This window comes from Typopeltis vanoorti, chromosome 4 (assembly GCF_054136105.1).
Source record: "Typopeltis vanoorti isolate ZY-2024b chromosome 4, IOZ_Tvanoo_1.0, whole genome shotgun sequence".
Taxonomy (NCBI): domain Eukaryota; kingdom Metazoa; phylum Arthropoda; class Arachnida; order Uropygi; family Thelyphonidae; genus Typopeltis; species Typopeltis vanoorti.
Window position 1 is genome coordinate 128,046,606 of NC_143552.1, and position 24,524 is coordinate 128,071,129.

The 24,524-nt window shown below is 35.8% G+C and overlaps 1 protein-coding gene across 4 annotated transcripts in view; it reads right to left on the bottom strand.

Moving 5' to 3' along the window:
* Nucleotides 1-24,524, bottom strand: part of LOC150107666 (ATP-dependent DNA/RNA helicase DHX36-like) — a 589,788-nt gene that overhangs the window by 529,511 nt on the left and 35,753 nt on the right. For all 4 annotated transcript variants that reach the window (XM_090391452.1, XM_090391454.1, XM_090391451.1 and 1 more), the window contains one exon: nt 18,670-18,782. Coding sequence is in view for 3 of the 4 variants with exons in the window: in XM_090391454.1 (XP_090247580.1) it covers nt 18,670-18,782 (113 nt within the window). In the remaining variant the exon portion in view is untranslated. The remainder of the gene's footprint in view (nt 1-18,669; nt 18,783-24,524) is intronic.

Below are 24,524 nucleotides of genomic sequence, written 5' to 3' on the forward strand. Positions count from 1 at the left end.
AAGCACAGGAAGCAGGGTTTAGCCCTCATGGAAACTTGGGTTTTTAATTTCATAACTTAAGAATATCAAGTGTAGAATTCCTGGTATTTCAGACAATGACATATATATATAGTGTCTGGGAACATGAGATGGCAGCATTGTTGTTCTCTCCTTTACTCCCATTACACCGAACCTCTATTATCAATCAACGCCATCTACCACCCACCTCCACCACCAGCACAACTAGTATTTTTTCTGTAAATTTCATGTGTTCTGAAGGGCCGATTTGTCTGTATGTGGGATGAAAAACCCGAGTTTCTATAAGAAAAAACCCTGCTACCTCCGTATGAGATCGGCTAACTCACCTTCGATTGAAAATCATCCACATAAAGATTCCTCCCTTCGTGACGAGAATCGAACTTAGGCCCATTCCAATCGAAGGCGCAATGTACTGTCGTTCTTCCAATTGTGCTACGGAGATGCTTAAAATTTCTCTAGTTACTGACTAGAGGTTTCTATGTCTGCTTTTAGCCAGATCCCAAGTTAGTCAAGCACAGGAAGCAGGGTTTAGCCCTCATGGAAACTTGGGTTTTTAATTTCATAACTTAAGAATATCAAGTGTAGATTTCCTGGTATTTCAGATAATGACGCATATATATAGTGTTTGGGAACATGAGATGGCAGCATTGTTGTTCTCTCCTTCCCAGATGCTTTTGGATCATCTGAAAGCTATCAATGATCACTTAGGAATAAAATGGCCTCACCTACTTATTATAGAGAATAAATCATTATTGTGATTATTTATTCATTTATGGTAGTCTATGAAATCTAATAGACACAGAAATGTGAACAGTGTGCAGTCAACAGAAACTGTAAAAATATTAAGAAGAATGTTGCAAAAGACCTTTCCATCATAAAAGAAACATGTAAACAATATTTTAAACCTGTCAGCTTTGGTATCTAACCCACATTACTAGGCTATGAGAGAGAGAAAGAGGGAAAGAAAAATACATTATCAACATGAATGCTCTAAATTCAATTTGAAATTTTAAGAATGTAGACTTTTGGTTGGATTCTTAAAAATTAAATTAACACTTTAATCATTTAATTAAGGAATGTACAAAGAACTGTTTACATTATGTACTGTTATCATCCATGGAAATATTATTATTATTACTACGCGACAACCTACAGGGAGTTCAAGGGCTCGTTGGGGGAGGGCACTCTGCTCTACTTTGCTAAATACATCTCGCTATCTCCACAGAACAAGCATGGAGCTTGTTTCAACTTGTTTTCAATTTTTAATATTAGTAATGTAAGGGTCAGGGGTGCTTAAGGGTCAAAGCTGTATAACTGAGAGGAGACCTCCACATAGCCTTTAGAGGAATGCGGAGAACCGACCAGGGCTTCTGACCTAATGTCCAATCCTCACCTTCTCGTGGTGCACCCTGTTGGGTATCTACTTGGATACTGAACGGACGAGGATGGGCTGGCAATCTGGGATTTAGCCTACCAAATTGTATTCTTATTGGTTAAACCAAAATATAGAATGATGGTACAACATGACAAAATTTCATGCCGGCTGGGGCGTCGCCCGGTTAAACAAGGCCCCCGTTGTTTTCGCCAGGAAACCAGGGCGAACAGCGAAAAGTCAGCTACTGGAACAAATCTGAAAATAAACCCCAACTCAACATCACCAGAGTTAAAGATCGGTACTATCAACGTAAGAAGCCTGAATGGCAAAGAAATGGAGCTAGCTGAAGAATTAGATAAGTACCAGATCGACATAATAGGGGTGACTGAAACAAAAAAAGACCAAAACTGGTGAGATCTTTCTGAGCAATAAATACAAAATGTTATATTCAGGCAATGACAATCAAGGAAAAGAAGGAGTAGCCATAGTATTCAACACAAAATACGAGGCTAATCTTCTTGAATGGCAGTCAGTCTCAAGTAGAGTAATGTGGGCAAATATGAGAATGGGGAACTGGACAATGAGACTTATTTGTGCCTATGGTCCCACAGAAGGTTCTACTAAGGTAGAAGTGGAGGAATTTTTTGAGGCTTTAGAAACAGCAACTGACACAATGAAAAATGAAAAGTTTGTCCTTGTTGGGGATCTAAACAGCAGAGTAGGAAATGATTGTGAGACATACAAAAATATTTTGGGAAAATTTGGAGAAAAGAGCAAAGCTAATAATAATGGCAAATATCTGTTGGATTTCTGCTCAGGACATGGACTGGTTATTACTAACACCATGTTCCAACATAAAAATGTGCACAAATTCACATGGAGAGAAGAGGCTAGGAATAAGAAAAGTCTCATTGACTATGTTATTGTTGATAGTGATGTTTTCTCCCTGGTGCAGGACACCAGAGTGTACAGAGGATTTAAAATTGGAAGTGATCACTATTTAGTCTTGAGCAGGATAAAATTGAATTTCATATTGAAAAGAATAACATGTAAGAAAGTTTTAAAGCGAATAAAAGTTGAGCTGCTCTCAGATGTGAGCTGTAGACTAAAATACACAAAGATTATTGAAGAAAAAATGAAAGAGTTTGAGAACAGGAATCAAACCTTGGAGATTCAGTGGCAAACTCTGAAGAAAACATTGATTGATTCTGCCAGAGAGGCATGTGGTGAGGTTGTTTGTAAGGATACAAAAAATCAGAACTCCCTGGTGGACACAGGAGGTTAAAGAGGCAGTGAAGGAAAAGAAGAAAGCATACCAAAAGTTCCTGTCAAATAAGTCAGCTTGTGCTCTTAGAGAATACAGAACATGTAACAGAGACAAATGTCAGACAGCTAAACAGTGTGTGAAACTAGCTAAACAAAAGTCATGGGAGCATTTTGGCAAGAACATAGAAAATAAATATCAAGAAGGTGGCAAAATATTCTGGAGGTTGTTGAAGAAGCTTAGGAATGCAGGAAAGAGTGCTATAAAAGGAATTAGAGATGATAAAGGTGACATGAAAACGGGAGAAAAAGATATCCTTGAAGTATGGAGTAATTACTTGGAAAAACTGCTAAATGAAACAAGCAGTGATGACAGCACAGTGGTAAAAAACACTGACCAGGCATGCAGTCAGGAATACATATCCATACTTGAAGTAGAAAAAGCCATCAAAGGCTTGAAATGTGGAAAGGCAGCAGGAGTAGATGATATTCGACCAGAAATGCTGAAGTATGGTGGTATAAGAGTCTTACAGTGGCTGCACTGCATAGTTCAGAAAGCTTGGACAGAGGGACGAATTCCCGATGATTGGAGTAGAGCTCTCATAGTACCCATATATAAAAAGGGAAATAAAACTGCATGTGAGAATTACACAGGTATTTCCCTACTGAGTGTTCCTGGCAAGATCTATGCAAGTATACTTGAGAAACGGTTGAGAAAAATAGTGGAAGAAAAGCTTGGTGAAGAACAAGCTGGATTCAGGACAAATAGAGGCTGTCAGGATCAGATCTTCACTTTACGACAAATAGTCGAGAAAGCATGGGAATATAACAAAGATCTGTATTTAAGTTTTGTCGATCTGGAAAAGGCATATGACAAGGTGCCAAGCTATTCAATACGCTGCAGTTATATGGTGTCAATGGGACATTATATCAAGCAATACTTTATTTGAGTCTTTATTTGAGTTGTAAGTCAGCAGTTAGAATTGAAGGAAGTACAGGAAGATGGTTTAATGTTAAATCTGGTGTGAGACAAGGATGTACATTATCCCCTCTGTTATTCATTATCTATATGGATCACATTATGAAGGAAAGTGGTATTAAACATGATATCAAAATTGGAGATGTTAATGTCAGCTCTTTGCTTTATGCGGATGATGTTATACTTCTAAATAAATCCGCTACAAGTCTGCAAGATTCTCTGACTAAATTGAATTGCTCTTGTAATAGATATGGTATGAAGGTCAGCAATAAAAAGACAAAGACAATGAAAATAGGCAGAATCATTGAAAATGTCAACTGTGTTGTGAATGGAGAACCTGTGGAACAAGTAAAACATTTCAGCTATTTAGGCACGATTTTTACTGAAGATGGTAAATTAAATATAGAAATAGACAACAGAATCAGCAAAGCTGGTATGGTGGGAAGTCAATTGAATAAATTCATATGGAATAAGAGAGAAATTAGTCGGAACACTAAATTAGCTGTATACAAGACAGTGTTCAAACCAGTTTTAACTTATGGATCTGAGAGCTGGGTCAGAAGTAAAACACTTGACCAAAGACTAGAGACCGCAGATATGAGAGCCCTGAGAAAGATTCAAGGCGTGAACAGATGGCATCAATGGCAATATCATATTAAAAACGAGGATATTAGGAAAGAACTTGACATTGTCAGCATCCAGGAATGCGTTAGCAGAGCTAATCTCAGGTGGTATGGTCACTTAAACAGAATGGGCGAGGAAAGATTAGCAAAACAAGTGTTCTCTGCCAGGTTGGCGGGAAAACGACCGAGAGGAAGACCAAGATATAGGTGGATTGATACGGTACAAAGTGTTTTAGACGATAGAAATATAAGATCTGATAATATTGGAGTGTTGACAAGTAACAGACTGATTTGGAGGAAAATTGTAGATAGGAAATTAATAATGATGTAATTTTTTTCATGTAGTACTATCATATCCTGTACACCCCTTGAGGGTACATGGCAGGAATTTGATGATGATGATGATGATGATGACAACAGAATCAGCAAAGCTGGTATGGTGGGAAGTCAATTGAATAAATTCATATGGAATAAGAGAGAAATTAGTCGGAACACTAAATTAGCTGTATACAAGACAGTGTTCAAACCAGTTTTAACTTATGGATCTGAGAGCTGGGTCAGAAGTAAAACACTTGACCAAAGACTAGAGACTACAGATATGAGAGCCCTGAGAAAGATTCAAGGCGTGAACAGATGGCATCAATGGCAATATCATATTAAAAATGAGGATATTAGGAAAGAACTTGACATTGTCAGCATCCAGGAATGCATTAGCAGAGCTAATCTCAGGTGGTATGGTCACTTAAATAGAATGGGAGAGGAAAGATTAGCAAAACAAGTGTTCTCTGCCAAGTATGCAGGAAAACGACCCAGAGGAAGACCAAGATATAGGTGGATTGATACGGTACAAAGTGCCTTAGACGATAGAAATATAAGATCTGATAATGTTGGAGTCTTGACAAGTAACAGACTGATTTTGAGGAAAATTGTAAATAGGAAGTTAGTAATGATGTAATTTTTTCATGTAGTACTGTCATATCCTGTACACCCCTTGAGGGTACATGGCAGAAATTTGATGATGATGATGATGATGATGTAATGTATTTCTTTCACCCTGAGATATTTTTACAACCATTCCATGGAATGTGATATATAATCAATAGTGGACATCAGATATACATTATGATATATAAACACAACAAGTAAAATAATCAGCCCCTTATTCCAGTGGCACTAAGAATAAAAGTGGTTTGTTCATTATACATAATTATTTAGTAGTTAACTTCAGTTTAATGTATATGGGACACCTCAGCATAACTACCTTAGGAAAGAGATGATGGCATGTGCAAACTGTAGGGAAACATTCATATAATTTGAATGTGTTTAATTGAAAACTGATACTTTTTGGTCACTTGAGTTTCAAATTAAACAGAAATCTACTGTACATAGATCAAATTATGAATGAAAGTGATAATGATCTGACATTGAAATTAGAGATATTAATCTCAATTTCAGATAATAAGCTTATTTGTGTTCACTCTTAAATAAAAATCTGCAAGTTTTCGAAACACTAAATTGAAAAAAAAAAACTTTCGAAAGCTATGAAATTACATATCAACTGCATCTTCATATCAAAGCATGTAAAGCATTTTAATTATTTAGACACAATTTTTGGGGGAAAAGGATAAATAAAACTGGAAATAGATAACAGAATTAGAAAGGCTGGTAAAGTGGCAGGTGCCAGTTGTACAAACTTAAATTGAACATAAGTGGAATTAACCAAAACAATAAAATAATGATGAACAGTAGTAATGTGGCTAGTACTTGACACTATGTTGGCTACAAACCACCATAAGAGGAAAGAAAAAAATTACCTCTCAGAATTGATTATTATTTTCAACTAAAAGCGAGTTAACCAGTCTCATAAAGAGGTTGCAGTGTTTTTCATCCCACAACTAGGAAACCAGACAGGAGAACACGTGCAATATATACACAAGAATACATATTTAGGAATAAGCCTAACCAATCTTATCCTAAAATCATGCTAATAAAAGTCAATCAAGGTAGGCTGTGGGCCTTAAGGTGTGTAAGTGGATTATTCCATGGATTATTATTATTATTAAGAGTTACTAGCAGGTCTGTGGAATGAACCTTATGAGAATAGGTTAAAGATTTGTGGGTTGCAGAAATTGGACGATAGGCGAAGGAGGGGTGATATGATTGAGACATTCAAATTACTGAAGGGTTTTTATAAGATTGATCCAGAAGATATTTTTGAAAATATGACTGGTGGTGGGAGGACTAGGGGCCATGCATGGAAGCTGGGCAAGAGCGTGGTTGACAAGGGTGTTAGAGCTAGGTTCTTTACTTGGAGAGTGGTGAATGAGTGGAATAAGCTTCCAGAGTCTGTTGTGGGTGCTACGACCGTGAATGAGTTCAAGGCAAGGTATGATAGATACTGTGTGAATGTTGAATAGTTGTTCTTGACATGATGTTAGGGCCTCCCTCGATGAGTCTGTCGACTCCTTGGAGTTTCCCGGAACAATAATAATAATAATAATAATAATAATAATAATATTTTTTCTAATAATGATAAGTTAATGATACTATCAAAACAGTGATGTTTTAACATCACTTTTTGATAGTATCATTTCTTCATATATTTTTTATGCATATGATACTGTTTGGCTAAGAAGAATATGAGGGTGGTCTGAAAAGTTCTCGGCCTCGACCGTAGATGGCAACACTATCGGCAAAATTTGTTTTTCTAAATTGGTACATCTGTCATAAGCATCCATGTAAAACTGCATCTTCTGGTACTTTGTCATCAAGTGTCTATCAAAAACCTACCTTTACTAGCAGATACATTCATCAAACATCTGCTCATCACACTTCTCAAAAGATCAGCATTATCAAATCTTTAATTAATAGAGCACATAAAGTGTGCTCCTCCCCATTAAGCTTACAACAAGAACTTTTCACTATAAAAAAAAAGTTAATAGAATCTAATGGTTACAACCCTAATCAAATCCAGCAGATAATTGACTCCTATGTTCCAACACCTCAGGATTCTTCAACAGACCGCAGATTCCAATCCCTTATATTTCAGGCATCTCAGAACCTATTGGCAAAATTTTAAAGAAGTATCTTATTTCTACATATTTTTCTATCAACAAAATTTCTCACTTGTTGCCATCTACAAAAGACAAACTGGCACCTCTGTCATTAGCTAGTGTTTACCAGATACCATGTGAATGTAATTTATCATACTTTGGACAAACAGGCCGTTCTGTGGAAAAAAAGAAAGAAAAAAGAAAAGGAACATCAGTATTATATCGAATACATGAAACCTCATAAGTCTGGTCTAGCACAACATAGCATTGACACTAAACATAATATCCAGTGGGATAAAGCTTGTCTTCTCCACAGATGCAGGTTTAAATATGAACGCCTTTGCGAAGCCCTTTTACATCAGCCGAATTTGAATTGAAATGACTGTCTCTCTCTCTCTCCCAAAAGTTTGAGAGATTCTCATCTTATGCAACCATCAATGAAATAGTTTTTAAGAATTATTTAATAATATTTTATTAATATTAATCTTCTGGCACACGGCAACAATTTAATGGGTAATCCACCGACTGTTCTGTACTTTGTATTCCATTCCTTTAACTGTTTGTTCTACACTAATCATGTACTGTTACTTTCCGTATGAAATATTTGTACCTTTAATTCATTAAAGTTATTACTGTTGGTTTTATACGTGTTAAGTTATTAATTTTAAGGTGACACTATAGTCATATATACATATAAAAATATACAAATAAACATAAAATTAAAATTGAATGTAATTAAACAGCCAATCAACAGCATCTGTAGAAACTGTTATAAGGTCAGTTATATCCTACTCATGAGGGTTGGATATCACTTTATAAATATTAATAAAATATAAATATAAATAAATATAAATAAAAACTGAAATGGATGAAATATGATTTAGATGATCTAGGAACTTTGTTCTAGAGACCAAATATGAAATTTTATTATGCTACTTCAGACCTACAGTATGAAGAGTGATGATCTCACACTGTGCAGTGAAATCTATCACCTAAATCAGGTGGTATTTAATTTGGGTATTAAAAATTCAATTATTTAATTTATCTATAATCATTACATCCATATATCTGCTATTTATATCCATAAATAGCAGATATATGGATGTAAATTATAAATAAATTATCTATAATTAATTTATAACTATCATTACCCCCTCCAGTCTCCACTGGATTTAGTATTACACTGTGTGTTCCCCCCCCCCCTTCTCCCAAGCAACTATACCCAGTTGCTTGGGAGAAGGGGGGGGGAACACACAGTGTAATACTATACCCTGATAATTCGTTTCCCTGCACTAACACTGACTGGTCTGGAGAACAACATTTCTCCAGATGCCTACATCCCTCCTTGTTCAAATGTAAACCATCACTCACATACATTTCCTTTCTATCCTCAAATGCCCTCTATGAATCCATGTAATCCAAGGATTCATGGAGGGCATTTGAGGTTGGCCGAGTGGTTAGTGTCTCCTCTCTCCAGCCAAGAGGCTGTGGGTTTGAATCCTGCCAATCACAAACATGGATGTTTGTGATTGTCCTACCTAACCAATTACCACATGTACTGCTGTGACCTTGTCCTGGCACAGAATGACCATTGATGTCTTTGCACCATAAAAAAAATCAAAATCAAATCATCAATCTCTCTTTCGACACATTCTGGCTATCATGCTATTCATTATTGACACTCTTTTCCACAGCTCTGAATAATCATACCTAGGCAACATGCTCTGCATAACTGGGCAATACACTCACTGTCCTTCCATACAACCTCAAACATGAACCTCAGATCTTTCGCCACCCAATTCACACTGCCTCTCAAGTCATTCATACTTGCCATCAGAATCATCTCATCCACTTCACTCAATGGCCATGGTCACACTATCAATTGTTCCTCTAGGCAGACACTACTCTGGCATGCTATCTTGCACACCATGGATCAAGTCTCCATACATCACACCTCTCTTACCACTCTGTTTCTTACTTGCTCACCTGCATCCCTCATTCTCTCTCTCTCCTCTGACATTTTCCATTTACCAGCCATCCTGTCATCTCTTCATCCCTGGTTCCTACACTGTCTTACTTTTCTCTCATTCCCTCTATTTCACTGGTTCTCATATTCTCTCCCCTTCTATCATTCCCATAACTCTCTCTCACTTCTACTCAGATTTGGTTTGCATTCGTTGTTTCCAGTTTCCAAATCTCTTCTTTCACATTTCTCAACTTGTTCCTGATGCATTCCACTTCTTCGTTCAACACATCTTTCCCTCTGCAAGCTACCTACTTGTGCTTGACATTCCTCCTCCCAATCAACCATCTTCCAAGACTACACTATCTTTCAAACACTCCCTACTTTTATATTCTCATTCACATGATGCTCACTTTCCTCGCTCTAAAAATCTTAGTCCCAAATAACACAGTTTTGCACTATAAGACATTTTATAGGAACATTACTACCATGTTATGCGAGGGTTACCTGTATTCTGTTTCATGACTAGTTGTACCATGTTACACTATAACTAGAAAGCATATCTTTCTCTCTCTCTCTCTCTCTCTCTCATTGCATTCTCTCAAATTCATACACAGTCTCATTACCTTATTGACATACACAGTATTCAGTATTTGAAACACTCTCTTTTTTGTAATTCTAAATCTCGAACCTGTCCCATCCCTATAGTATAAAAACTTACTTCTCCAGGATGGAATATCCCAATAAAGCTTTCATTGAACAATACCACTGTCTTTCGCATCAGTCAGTCTACTCCCATTTTTATCTAACAGTGTCATTCTTCCACAATCATTCCTCCTCATACTGGCCACATAACAAAAGAATTCCTTAGGATTTTCTTTGAAGCTTGGGGGTCAATCTCTTCTCATATTACAGTTTTACCTTCCTTACCACACTAGTCACTCTCCTGGCCTGAGGCTTAAATTCTTCCTGCATCTACTCTCCATCCCTCTCCTTATATTTCTTCATAACTTCTTTTTCACCTGCAGTTCCGGTTTAATATTGTTTGTCATCCACCTTACATCAAATTATGTTCTCTCTTTCACTCATGGTATACAACTTGCCATTGCTACTAATAAATATTATTTCACCAGTTCCCATGCACTTCTGATATATTGCCCTTCCAATTCCTCCATCCATGGAACTTTCCCAAGCTATATTTCTAAGATTATAATCACCTGCCTTATAATTCCACATACATTCCTTTCTCTTTGATACTCCTGCATGTCTATTCATCCTCCAAGTCAAAACCACATGGTCACTCCCTCTCTCTCTCTCTCTTCAACTAGGAAGAGAGATATCATCTCAGTTGCTATCAGTTTCTCTCATGCTATGACCAAATCCTGAATTCTTGAACCTTGTGTTCCTCCCACTGCATGTTGCCTAAAGCATTTTTCCCCTCAAGAATTCCATTTCCTTACTTACTACATGCAGTTTCCTTTTCCCAATTTACACTGCTGTGGTTAAAATCTTCCATAATGATCATATTTTTTGAGCTTGCAAAGCTCAGCTGCCTTAACATTTCCTATAAATATATATTAAATAATATCTAATTTTTCAAATAGACATCATCATCATCTCCAGAGTGATATCTGAACAACATTATTATTGCATCTTTCCATGGAGTCAGCAAACTCACCATGGAAGGTTTATTCAACTACCAACATATCTATCATACTGAATCTTAAAGTCCTTATCACTCCCGGCATTAACAACATATTACAGTAATGAATTCCATTCACTGAAAATTCTCCATGTAAAAAATCTACTCCAAACTTTCCTCTTCACCACACTCTTATACAACTTCCAAGGATGATCTCTGGTTCTTCCAATCTCGCCTTCTACTCTTTTTATAATCCCCTCTGGATTAATCCGATAAAATTCCCTCAATAACTTAAATGTTCTCTATAATATCAACTATTTTCCTCCTATCCACCATATTCATCATCATCATCAAATTCCTGACATGTACCTCAAGGGGTGTACTGGAAATGACAGTACTACATAAAAAATTTACATCATTACTAACTTCCTATCTACAATTTTTCTCCAAATCAGTCTGTTACTTGTCAAGACTCCAACATTATCAGATCTTATATTTCAATCGTCTAAGGTATTTCGTACCGTATCAATCCATCTATATATTGGTCTTCCTCTGGGTTGTTTTCCTGCCAACCTGGTGGAGAACATTTGTTTTGCTAATCTTTCCTTGCCCATTCTGTTTAAGTGACCATACCACCTGAGATTAGCTCTACTAATGAATTCCTGGATGCTGACAATGCCAAGTTCTTTCCTAATATCTTCGTTTTTAATATGATATTCCCATTGATGCCATCTGTTCACGCCTCTAATCTTTCTCAGGACTCTCATATCTGCAGTTTCTATTCTTTGGTTAAGTGCTTTAATTCTGACCCAGCTCTCAGATCCATAAGTTAAAACTGGTTTGAACACCATCTTGTATACAGCTAATTTAGTGTTCTGACTAATTTCTCTCTTATTCCATACGAATTTATTCAACTGACTTCCTACCATACCAGCTTTATTGATTATGTTGTTTATTTCCATATTTAATTTACCATCTTCACTAAAAACTGTGCCTAAGTAGCTGAAATGTTTTACTTGTTAAACAGGTTTCCCGTTCACAACACAGTTGACATTTTCAACGATTCTACCTATTTTCATTGTCTTTGTCATTTTAATGCTGACCTTCATATGATATCTATTACAACAGTTATTCAATTTAGTCAGGGAATCTTGCAGACTTGTAACAGATTTATTTAGAAGCATAACATCATCTGCATAAAGCAAAGAGCTGACATTAACATCTCCAATTTTGATATCAGGTTTAATACCACTTTCCTTCATAATATGATCCATTTAGATAATGAATAACAGATGGGATAATGTACATCCTTGTCTCACACCAGATTTAACGTTAAACCATCTTCCTGTACTTCCTTCAATTCTAACTGCTGACTTACAACTCAAATAAAGACTAAGTATTGCTTGATATAATACCTCATTGATACCATATAACTGTAGTGTTTTGAATAGCTTCTCTCTTAGCACCTTCTCATATGCCTTTTCCAGATCGACAAAACTTAAATACAGATCTTTGTTGTATTCCCATGTTTCACAATTATTTGTCATAAAGTGAAGATCTGATCCAGGCAGCATCTATTTGACCTGAATCCAGCTTATTCTTCACCAAGCTTTTCTTCCACAATTCTTCTCAACCGTTTCTCAAGTATACTGGCATAAATCTTGCCCAGAACATTCAGTAGGGAAATACCTCTGTAATTCTCACATTCAGTTTTATTTCCCTTTTTATAAATGGATACTATGAGAGCTCTACTCCAATCATCGAGAATTTGTCCCTCCGTTCACGCCTTCTGAACTATGCAGTGCAGCCACTGTAAACTTTTATACCACCATACTTAAGCATTTCTGGTCGAATATCATCTACTCCTGCTGTTTTTCCGCATTTCAAGCCTTTGATGACTTTTTCTACTTCAAGTGTGGATATGTATTCCTGACTGTATGCCTGTTGAGTGTTTTTTACCACTGTGCTATCACTGCTTGTTTCATTTAGCAATTTTTCGAAGTAATTACTCCATACTTCAAGGATATCTTTTTCTCCTGTTTTCATGTCACCTTTATCATCTCTAACTCCTTTTACAGTACTCTTTCCTCCATTTCTGAACTTCTTCAACAACCTCCAGAATATTTTGCCACCTTCTTGATATTTATTTTCTTGTCCTTGCCAAAGTCCTCCCATGACTTTTGTTTAGCTAGTTTTACACAGTGTTTAGCTTTCTTACATTTGTTTCTGTATTCTCTAAGAGCACAGGCTGACTTATTTGCCAGAAACTTTTGATATTCTTTCTTCTTTTCCTTCACTGCTTCTTTTACTTCCTGTGTCCACCATTTAGTTCTGATTTTTCTATCCTTGCAGACAACCTCACCACATGCCTCTCTGACTGAATCAATCAGTGTTTTCCTTCAAGGTTTGCCAATGAATCTCCAAGTTTTGGTCCTGTTATCAAACTCATTCACTTTTTCTTCAATAATCTTTGTGTATTTTAGTCTACAGTTCACATCTGAGAGCTGTTCAACTTTCATTCGCTTTAAATCTTTCTTACATGTTATTCTTTTCAATATGAAACTCAATTTTATCCTGTTCAGGACTAAATAGTGATCACTTCCAATTTCAAATCCTCTGTACACTCTGGTGTCCTGCACCAGGGAGAAAACATCACTATCAACAATAACATAGTCAATGAGACTTTTCTTATTTCTTGCCTCTTCTTTCAATGTGAATTTGTGCACATTTTTATGTTGTAACATGGTGTTAGTAATAACCAGTTCATGTCCTGAGCAGAAATCCAACAGGCATTTGCCATTATTATTAGCTTTGCTCTTTTCTCCAAATTTTCCCAAAATATTTTTGTATGTCTTACAATCAATTCCTACTCAGCTATTTAGATCCCCAACAAGGATCAACTTTTCCGTTTTCATTGTATCAGTAGCTTTCTCTAGAGCAGGGATCAGGAACCGGCGTCTCTTTTATATAGAATTAAAAGATACATAATTAATACAAAAAAATAAATATTGTTTTTTGATACGGCCTATTTGTGGTGCTAGATACTATGCATGTGACATGTGTTACGCATGAAATTTAAATTGCGCTAGTTACCTAAGGTAAGTAGCGGAACACCGAAAATTTGAACTAATTGATCAGCTATCCTGTCAAATACCACTGTTTTTAAGATACATACGGATTTTAACTGTCAAAATAAATATTCTGTTAGTTAAAACTTATTATTGTGGTACTAAACTGGTGTTTAATTTAGTATCAGGTAATGTTATGCACAAATTAATTTTATTATGTTATTATGTTGAATTTGTGTTTTTACTTGTAGGTAAATTTGTGATAATAACCCTCCTAATATGAGTTCAAGAAAAAGAAAAATAATCGAAGAAAACAGAGGATTCAATAAAATGTGGATAAAGAAATTTGCATTTATAGAAGTAAATGAAAATCTGCAATGTTTAATTTGCCATCTACGACTTCAAAATAACAAATCAAGTAATGTCGAATGATATTTTCGTGGAAAACATTTAGACTTCAGTAAAAAATATCCTGAGGGTGATAATAGAAAAAAGCTATTGAAGAATTACAAAAGAAAACATTGCTTCAGCAAAGAAATTTGTCAACTTGGGCGCAATCTTCGTTGAATACTACTGAAGCAAGTTTTTTGTTATCCCTTGAAATAAGCGGGAAAACCTTTTACCGTTGGTGAATTTCTAAAAAATTGTATGTATAATGTCTCTGAAATTCTATTTAAGGAGGATATGAAAAATAAGGATGAGATACGTAAAAAAATTAAAGATTTACCTCTTTCGGCTAGAACTGTCAAGGAACGGATCGTAACAATTTCTGCAGAAGTTCAAATATGCAAATTATGGATATTAACTCTGCGAATTTTATATCTATTGCGGTTGATGAATCAAATGATATTTCCGATATGGCACAATGCTGTGTGATGGTTAAATATATCACATCTTCTGGTATTCGAGAAGAACTTCTTGATCTGCTAACACTTAAAGGATACACTACAAGTCAAGATATTTCAGAAAACCTTCTAAGAAGTTTAAAGAATAAAAATATAAATATTAATAATATAGTATGCATTGCAACTGATGGCGCACCTTCTATGACTGCGAAAAATAAGCGGTTTTGTTAAATTATTCTCCATTCATATTCCACATGGAGTTATTTCATTTCATTTTGCATCAAGACGCTTTGGTTGCAAATTCTTTGGGATTATTACCACAACTAAAAAGAGTGATAGATGTTGTTGTGCAAGTGATCAATTTCATCCGATTTCAGACGTTGAATCACAGACTTTTTGACACATTTTTAGAGGAACTAGTACAGATCATTTATATCTGTACAATGGTTATCAAGAGGAAAAGCATTAAAACGTTTTTTTCAGTGCTTAAAAGAAGTAATAGTTTTCTTCACCACTAAAAATTATAACGTAAATCATGTGGAACTTCTCAGTAATCCCGAATGGATACAAATGTTTTGTTTTTTGCTTGATATGACAGAACATTTTAATAAGCTAAATTTGAAGTTGCAAGGGAAGGGAAACACAGCCTTACAATTACTAGAGGAAGTCCTTACCTTTAAACAGAAAATAAGAGTGTTTTTCGAAAATGATACTGAAGAAAAATTTATATATTTTGAAAATCTAAAAAATTATAGATTGAATTTAAATCAAGAAAAAGTTGATTGCAAAATATTCGCTGAAATGATTACTGTAATTTTAGATTCATTTACAAGCAGATTTCAGGATTTTAAAAAACACAAAAAAAAGGAGATGATGAAATTTATATTACATCCGTTAAATTGCAATTTTAAATTAATAGATATTAAAGCTTTTCCCGGAATATCAATTGCAGAACTACAGATGGAGCTTTTGGAAATTCAGAATAAAAGCATCTGGATACAAAAACTTCAGGAAATGGTAGCACAAATTGAAGAAAATGAGGAAACTATGGAAGAAACACCACAGGAAATTATATTTAAATGTTGGAATTCTTTTCCAACTAATTATTTAAATGCCAGGCAACTTGCTTTTGGGGTTTTGACTCTTTTCGGTTCAACGTACAATTACGAACAATTTTTCTCTTCAATGAATTACATTAAAAATAAGTATAGAAACAAATTGATTGATGAAAGTTTGAAAGCCAAATTACTATTAAAGTGCACAACATACAATCCAGATTTAAGTAAAATTGGCTGAGAAGATGCAAAATCAAAAGTCTCATTAGTGAATTTTAAATTACAACAATCAAATATCTATTATAATATAGGAGAGAATGAATGACTACTATTTGGGGGGTTTTTTTTGGTCAAATTTATTTTAAAACAAAGTTATACCAACTAGTTTCACCAATAGTTTCACTATCCTATAGTTCATGTGGTCAAAAATAACAGTATTACCATCTATTAAAATCCATAATATTGTATTTTTGTTCGGACTAATTCTTTTTGCAATACAAATTCTGACTTTTTTTGCAATATTCACTGAACTTAAACATGTTTTGTGATTAAAAACTTAATCAAACATAATGTTGTTTTATTTATTGAACATATAAAAATTTATATGCAAACATAAAAGTGGTATTCGATATCTAGAAGTACTGAATTAAAAAGAAATTTACCTAAGATTAAACTAGCTGCAACTTTGAGTCACCAGGAAAAATCAAACTGAAGTTGCGGCTCCCAAAATTTTGTTTTAATTAATTTTTTTGGTGGAATGGCTCTTTGGTTCAAAAAAGTTCCTGACCCCTGCTCTAGAGCCACAAAAAATTCTTTCACTTCTACCTTAGTAGAACCTTTTGTGGGACCATAGGCTCAAATAAGTCTCATTGTCCAGTTCCCCATTCTGATACTTGCCCACATCACTCTACTTGAGACTGTCTACCATTCAAGAAGATTAGCCTCGTATTTAGTGTTGAATATTATGGCTACTCCTACTTTTCCTTGATTGTCATTGCCTGAATATAACATTTTCTATTTATTGCTCAGAAAGATCTCACCAATATTTGTCTTTTTTTGTTTCAGTCACCCCTATTATATTGATCTAGTACTTATCTAATTCCACAGTTAGCTTCATTTCTTTGCTATTCAGGTTTCTTATGTTGGTAGTACCGATCTTCAACTCTGGTGATATTGAGTTGGGGGTGTGTTTTAAGGTTTATTCCAGTAGCTGACTTTTGCTGTTCACCCTGGTTCCCTGGCGAAAACAACGAGGGCCTTGTTTAACTGGCGACACCCCAGCTGGCATGAAATTTTGTCATGTTGTACCATCATTTTGTATTTTGGTTTAAGCCAATAAGAATACAATTTGGTCGGCTAAATCCCAAATTGTCAGCCCATCCTCATTCATTCAGTATCCAGGTAGATACCCAACAGGCTGCACCACGAGAAGGTGAGGATTAGACATTAGGTCAGAAACCCTGCTCGGTTCTCCACATTCCTTTAAAGGCTATGTGGAGGTCTCCTCTCAGTTATACAGCTTTGACCCTTAAGTACCCCTCCACCATATTCAGGGCTAGTAGTCTGTTATAACAGCCGAGAAAATTCTGAAGCCTAACTTTGAAAAAGGCAGTTGGCCTCAAAAGTTTATCATTATTAAAAGAATGGTTCTAGTAGTATTTACCACTACAATAGAAGTAAAATTCAAGTTTATGAGAGGCAAAAATCTTCCATCTCTGTCTAAGATGGATAAGCCTAGCCTATCCTGAAAATGGTCTACAAAATTTCCCCTACTGCAGGCAGGACTGAACACAAATGGCATTCCCAGGCAAATAACACAATGGGAATTCACAAGAAAATAGCCACTAATAGATAACAATTTATATCAACAGTAAAAATTCTATCTCAGATAAAAGCAGTAGTATAAGGTCAAAAACTTTATCATGAGTGCTGAAATTAACATCGAATACATACATAAATTTTGTAGGACAAATCTGGTGATCACCTGAAAAAAAAACATAAAAATATGATTTCAAAACAAACAGCTCAACTAAACAATGGCTTGATTTAAAATTTATCTTTCTTTTTAAAATGATGTTAGTAAATTATGTATATTATTTCTGGGAAAACTCCCATGTTACTCCTCTTAATAAACTATTATAATTACGGCTATTTTGCCTGCTTCAGTTTAGGAGTGCTCCCATTTAAATGTCATTGGCTATTTACTCACAGACTTTTCCCAATGTGTTCAGATGACGACCGAGAATAGTCGAAACGGACCGCACCCCGTCAACCCCCTTTCCCCTATATAAATAATCAACCCTTTCACCTTTCCCCCACCTTACATAATATAATATATATGTTTATATATATATTACGGAAAAAACCCAGGTTTTTCTAATTTAATTCTCCCAAATTGCCTACCCCCTCTCCACACACTCAATAGTTTTCGGACATCGCATAAAGAAGAAAAGCCGCAACGCCCAGAAAAAGGTATGTGTAAATTTCTCTTCCTTATGTTACATATATGTTTTGGTAAACTTACATCTACAATGCCCTAAGAATCCATCAGTAAATAGCCAATGACATTTAAACGGGGACACTCCTAAACTGAAGCAGGCAAAATAGCCGTAATTATAATAATAATGATGTTAGTAATATTCTTTATGCGAAAATCAACTTATACAGAAAAATATATTACTGAACATATTGCAATGCTTAAGCAAACATTTCAAGATTTCACGATAAATAAAATTCATGATGCACTGTTTGGCTTAAGGTTTTTTTTTTTTTTTTAATAAAATACCTGATGCTTCTCCCCCTTAGAACGTGTTGCCCTACTTAAGAGCCTAATATTCTTGTCACATACATTTCCCAAAAATATTTTCAACTCCAAAAGTATCCCATGCTGAAGATAGCCTAATAAAAAAAATTAAATTACAAAAAAAAATAATTAAACACATACAGATATTTATATTACATCATATCATCATAATATCAACATCATATTACTAATGTCCAAACTGGTGAAGTAAAGTTTTGGACACGGCTGAAGGAAAGTTTTAAGAATTTACATCTATAATTTAATTTTTACTGTATGATATGATATATCACACTGTCATGTACATTAAAATTAAAGAGTATACCATATTTATTGCACCTGTAACATACCATATATAAGGGAAACAGGATGCACAATTCCTATCAGACAAAAAGAACATAAACGACATATTAAATATAATAATTATGGTGAAGCTGGCCTTTCTGATCGTGCCCTGAACACCTTACATAGAATTGACTAGAAAAGCACTAGTTGTCTACATTACACCAAAACATGGTATGAATGCAAATTGAAGGAAGCCTGTGAGATTATTATCAACCACCCCAATCTGAACAATAATGATGGTCTAAAAATCCCAAACATATGGAAGGCACATATTCGACCCACAGAACCATCCTCTCCAAGAGTAATTATAAACAGGACTGTAGATAATTCAGGATCATAAATCAAAAATAACAACTGTAATGCTAAAAATAGGACATCATTGTTACTGAAAGAAAACTATCTATAAGAAAGAATGTTTATTCATTTTTTACTAAATAATTTAAGGAAATTACAACGTCAACTAGGATATACATTAAAATAAATTTTAATATACTTCAATATTTCGGCAACGTCACGTTGCCATTTTCAAGAAACTTAAGAACAAGACACGTGCAAGCAGGCACAACAAAGAGTAAGTGAGGAAAAAGCAGGAAGCTATTATTTTTCCTAAAGTCCTGATGGTTCCCCCCTAGCGGGCAACGTTGGTATTCTTGGGCAATTGGACTGAAGGTCTTCTGATGTAGGTTTCCCAAATTTGAGGCAGTCTCATGCAGCCAAATTTGTTGAGGCTTGGATTGTTCCTTAGGGCTGAAGCTGATTTCATGAAAAGCCTTTCATATTTGTATTTACTATGGTGTATTATCGTGGCTTTCTTCCACCGTATTCTATGGCAGGTATCCAGCGCATGGTCAGCAAGACCAGAGTGGCTGTATTGGTGAAACTGGATGTAGTCCTTGTGTTCTGAAATTCTGATATTTGCTGTCCTGCCTGTTTGGCCAAAGTAGGAGAGCTTACAGCTGCAAGGGACCTGGTATACACCAGGTAGGTCGGGGTGGGGGGAGGTTGGTCTTTAGTAGAGCGGATAAGGGATGCCAATTTTTTATATGGTCTGTAACAAGAAGTTAAGTCATTTATTTAGGATTTTTGTAATTTTTTCCAAGGTGCCTGGGATATAGGGTATGGTGATGGATTTAGAGTAATCCTTGTTGTGAGGGGGGGAGTTGGTTTACTGGTTTCAATATTTTTTGGATTGTTTTTTTTTTTTTGGGGGGGGGGAGCCATTAGCTGAGAAAGTGTTGAGAATGTGGTTTAGTTCTGTGGTTAGGGCATTGTCATTTGAACAGATAAGTTTAGCCCTATTGTGTAGTGTCTTAATGACTCCATATTGTTGCAAGGAGGGATGGTGGGATTGTTGGTGAAAGTGTCTGCCTGTATGGGTGGGTTTTCTATAGACTGAGAAAACCAAGGTTCCATCAGGCTGGCGGGTGACTAGTGTGTCTAAGAAAGGAAGGCAGTTGTTTTTTTCTTCTTCCGGGGTGAATTTGATTCTGGGGTGGTAGTTGTTTAAGTGTGTTAGGAAGGAGAGGAGTGCATCGGAGCCATGTGGCCAAATAGCAAACACATCATCAACATAGCAAAGCCAAATGGTTGGTTTTTGTCAGAGTTTAAGGCTTTCTCTTCAAAAGTCTTCATATAAAAGTTGGCCAAGGGTGGGGAGAGTGGAGAACCCATGGCTGTCCCATCTCTTTGTTTGTAGAATTTTCCTTACCAAACAAAATAGCCTGAGTTCATTGTGAACTGAAATAGGGCTGTGATATTGGGAGGAAATTTGGCTTGGATTAGCTCTAAAGATTCTTTGAGTAGGACATTTGTGAATAAGGAGGAGACATCAAAACTGACCATTATGTTAGTGTTTGAGTGGGAGGTTTTCTATGCTGGCTTTGAAGTGGGTGGAGTTTTTTTATGTGGAAGGTGTGTTGCCAGTATAGTATGAGAGAGCTTTGGTCAAATGTTTAGGCTAGTTTGTATGTGGGGGAATCAATGCCATCCACTGTGGGACGTAATGGCACATTTTCTTTATGTATTATTGGGAGTCCATAAATACAGGGGGGGGGGGGTATGGAGTTAAATGGTTTTAATTTGTATCAAAGTTTTAATTTTATATCAAAGGGGTAGCCCCCCCTATGATATAAAACATTTATATTTAATGCTTAAATGATCTGTTTTAATAAATGACCAAATTCACCTAATTCAAGAACTTTTAAGTTCAAGCATATCAAAAACGCAATGTGTAAAAAAAGTATAATCATCATCATCAAATTCCTGCCATGTACCCCTCAAGAGGTGTGTACAGGATATGATACTACTACATGAAAAATTTACATCATTACTAACTTCCTATCTACAATTTTCCTCTGAATCAGTCTGTTACTTGTCAAGACTCCAACATTATCAGATCTTATATTTCAATCGTCTGAGGTACTTTGTACCGTATGAATTCATCTATATATTGGTCTTCCTCTGGGTCGTTTACCTGCCAACCTGGTGGAGAACACTTGTTTTGCTAATCTTTCCTCGCCCATTCTGTTTAAGTGACCATACCACCTGAGATTAGCTCTGCTAACGCATTCCTGGATGCTGACAATGTCAAGTTCTTTCCTAATATCCTCGTTTTTAATATGATATTCCCATTGATGCCATCTGTTCACGCCTCTAATCTTTCTCAGGATTCTCATATCTGCAGTCTCTAGTCTTTGGTTAGGTGCTTTAATTCTGACCCAGCTCTCAGATCCATAAGTTAAAACTGGTTACAACACTGTCTTGTATACAGCTAATTTAGTGTTCAGACTAATTTCTCCCTTATTCCATATTAATTTATCCAATTGACTTCCTACCATACCAGCTTTGTTGATTCTGTTGTCTATTTCCATATTTAATTTACCATCTTCACTAAAAACCGTGCCTAAGTAGCTGAAATGTTTTACTTGTTCCACAGGTACTCTGTTCACAATTCTGCCTATTTTCATTGTTCTTGTCTTTTTATTGCTGACATTCATACCATATCTATTACAACAGTTATTCAACTTAGTCAGGGAATCTTGCAGACTTGTAGCGGATTTATTTGTTGCGGACGATGTTAGAAGTATAACATTGTCCACATAAAGCAAAAGAACTGATTTTAGGGTCTGGGTCATGAGATCCCCTAGGATTCTTATTCCTGCCCAGTTCCATGCAAGGAAAAGAAAGGGCTAGCCAGTTGTGAGATTTGTTATGTTTCAGTTCAAAAACAGTGGTTCTGTAAGTACAGCTGACTCTGTTGATCCGGTCAGTGTATAATGAAGTTCTGTAATTTTCCACCGCTGTAGAGCATCTGTAAAAATGGGGTAGTTTAGGTAGTAATGCACAGAACTGGCCATTTAGAGAATTGTGGAAAGTGTAAGTCCTCTGGTGGATGATTTCATGATGTAATCGAAGGTGGCTGTATAAGTATGATTGGACCGAAGTGTCTTTAGGAGAAAGATTATCCTGAAAGATCTAATCTTGTTTTCAAGGGAAATTAGTTCTTTCAGAGTTCAGAGTATGTTGTCCAGTTTGTATTGTTTGAGGAAATGTTTGCCTACCTTTTGAATGTGATAAAGAAAGTCTTTGGGGGGGGGGGGGGGGGGCAGTACTTTGAGGATATGCCACAGCACACTCATGGCTATCTGGTTGATTATTAGGACTCTTCCTCTAAGTGAAACTTTCCTAGCACCTGTTTAAATAGGTTGTGCAGCTCTGTCCAGTTCAGTGTATTATATATTTTTGTGTTGCAAAGTATGCTTGTCCTTCATTTGACCAGGTACATTCAATCGAAGAATCAGTTCTAGCCTTCCATCTGCCTGACCATGAGCCAGTGGTTTTCACGGAGTTTAATTTGGCCCCTGAGGCTTGTGCATATAATCTATGTGTTTCATATCAGTTACTGTCATTTCTTCATCATTATGGATTATTATGGTGATGTCATCAGCATATACTGATAGGCTTATTTTTAGATGTGATTCTGTTCTGCTAGTTAGTTTGAACATCATGGTATCGTGTACTCTTTTTAAGAAAGGTTCTATGGCCAGCATGTATAATTGTCCATCCTTGGAGAGAGGACATCCTTGCTTAATCCCTCGAGAGTATGGCAAAGTGCCGGTGAGTCCGTTGTTGATTTTTAAACAGAAGAGTGCATCTCTGTATAGTAATTGGACTGTTTCAATAATGAGAGGACCACAGCTGAATGCCTTTAGGACTTTATAAAAGTACTCATGCTCTACTCTGTCAAAAGCCTTCTCCTAATCAAGGCTGATGAGTGCTAGGTTTTCATTTTGGCTGTTTGTGATGTGGATGAGATCTCCTATGAAATGGAGATTATTGATCTTCCTGGAACATAATAAGTTTGATGTTGGCAAATAACTTCAGGCAGTGTTGGCTTTAGTTGGTTTGCAATAACTTTGGAAATAATTTTGCAATCTGTATTGATTAGGGAGATTGGCTGCCAGTTTTGCTTGTCTGTGTGGTCTCTCTTCTTTGGTATCAATCGTGCTGCTGAGGTCATGACAGATTGTGGAAGTCCATTAATGTAGACTTCGTGCAGTGTTTTAGGAAGAAGTGGTCTGAGTTGATTCCAGAAGGCTTGGAAAAACTCTGTTGTGAGACCATCAAGGAAGGGAGATTTGTTTTTTTGCCAAGGATATGTATGCAGTTTTCAGTTCATCTAGAGTGATTGGGTTTTCTAAGTGGTTCTGATATGTTGCAGAGATTCTTTTAGTATCTTACAGTATTTCATGAATGGCATGAAGGGATGTTCCTGTAGAGCATAGGTTCCCAAAGTGGGCAGTGAAGCCTTCTAGGGGAGCTATAGTGGGATCAGAAGCATTTGGGGACGTTCAGGCGGTCTAGGGGTCGGTTGCTCTTTATAGAAGAAATTAATAATATATATTTAAAAATTAATTATTTTCGTGATTTTGCGATTAGATAATCATTTAAAATTTAAATATTGAATTTTAATTCATCTTATGCCCATCTTACACGATCAATTTTTTTAATCAATTTTCTATTTCAATTATTTAATCATTTGAAAATTTACCATGTCAGATAGAAATAGATGTCAATTTTCTATGTCAATGAGAAAATTGAACGTGTCATACAGGATATTTTAACTTCTATTTTTTATATACTTAAAAAATGTATTCATTTTTTGGTATTGTAAAAATTGATTGTGCCATACAGGCTTTAGTCTATCCATGCAGCAGACGAGTCTTAACTAGTAGTGTGTCGGTCAACTATTAAGTAGGTAATTCACTCAATTCAGCATGTTTTGACAGGAATATGGGTACTTGCAGTGACTTGTTCAAAGCACGAGTACGACGGTATTGCAAATAAGTCAATTTATTCAAGTCAATTCGGGCTAGATTTCAAATCTATAAATACCAGTGGTTTAGGAATAAGTTTCATTATTTTTTGTGTGCTTTGCCAACAATCATCAGTCGAAAGTGTGATAGATAAGTGGAGTAATACAAAGTGTAAATTAA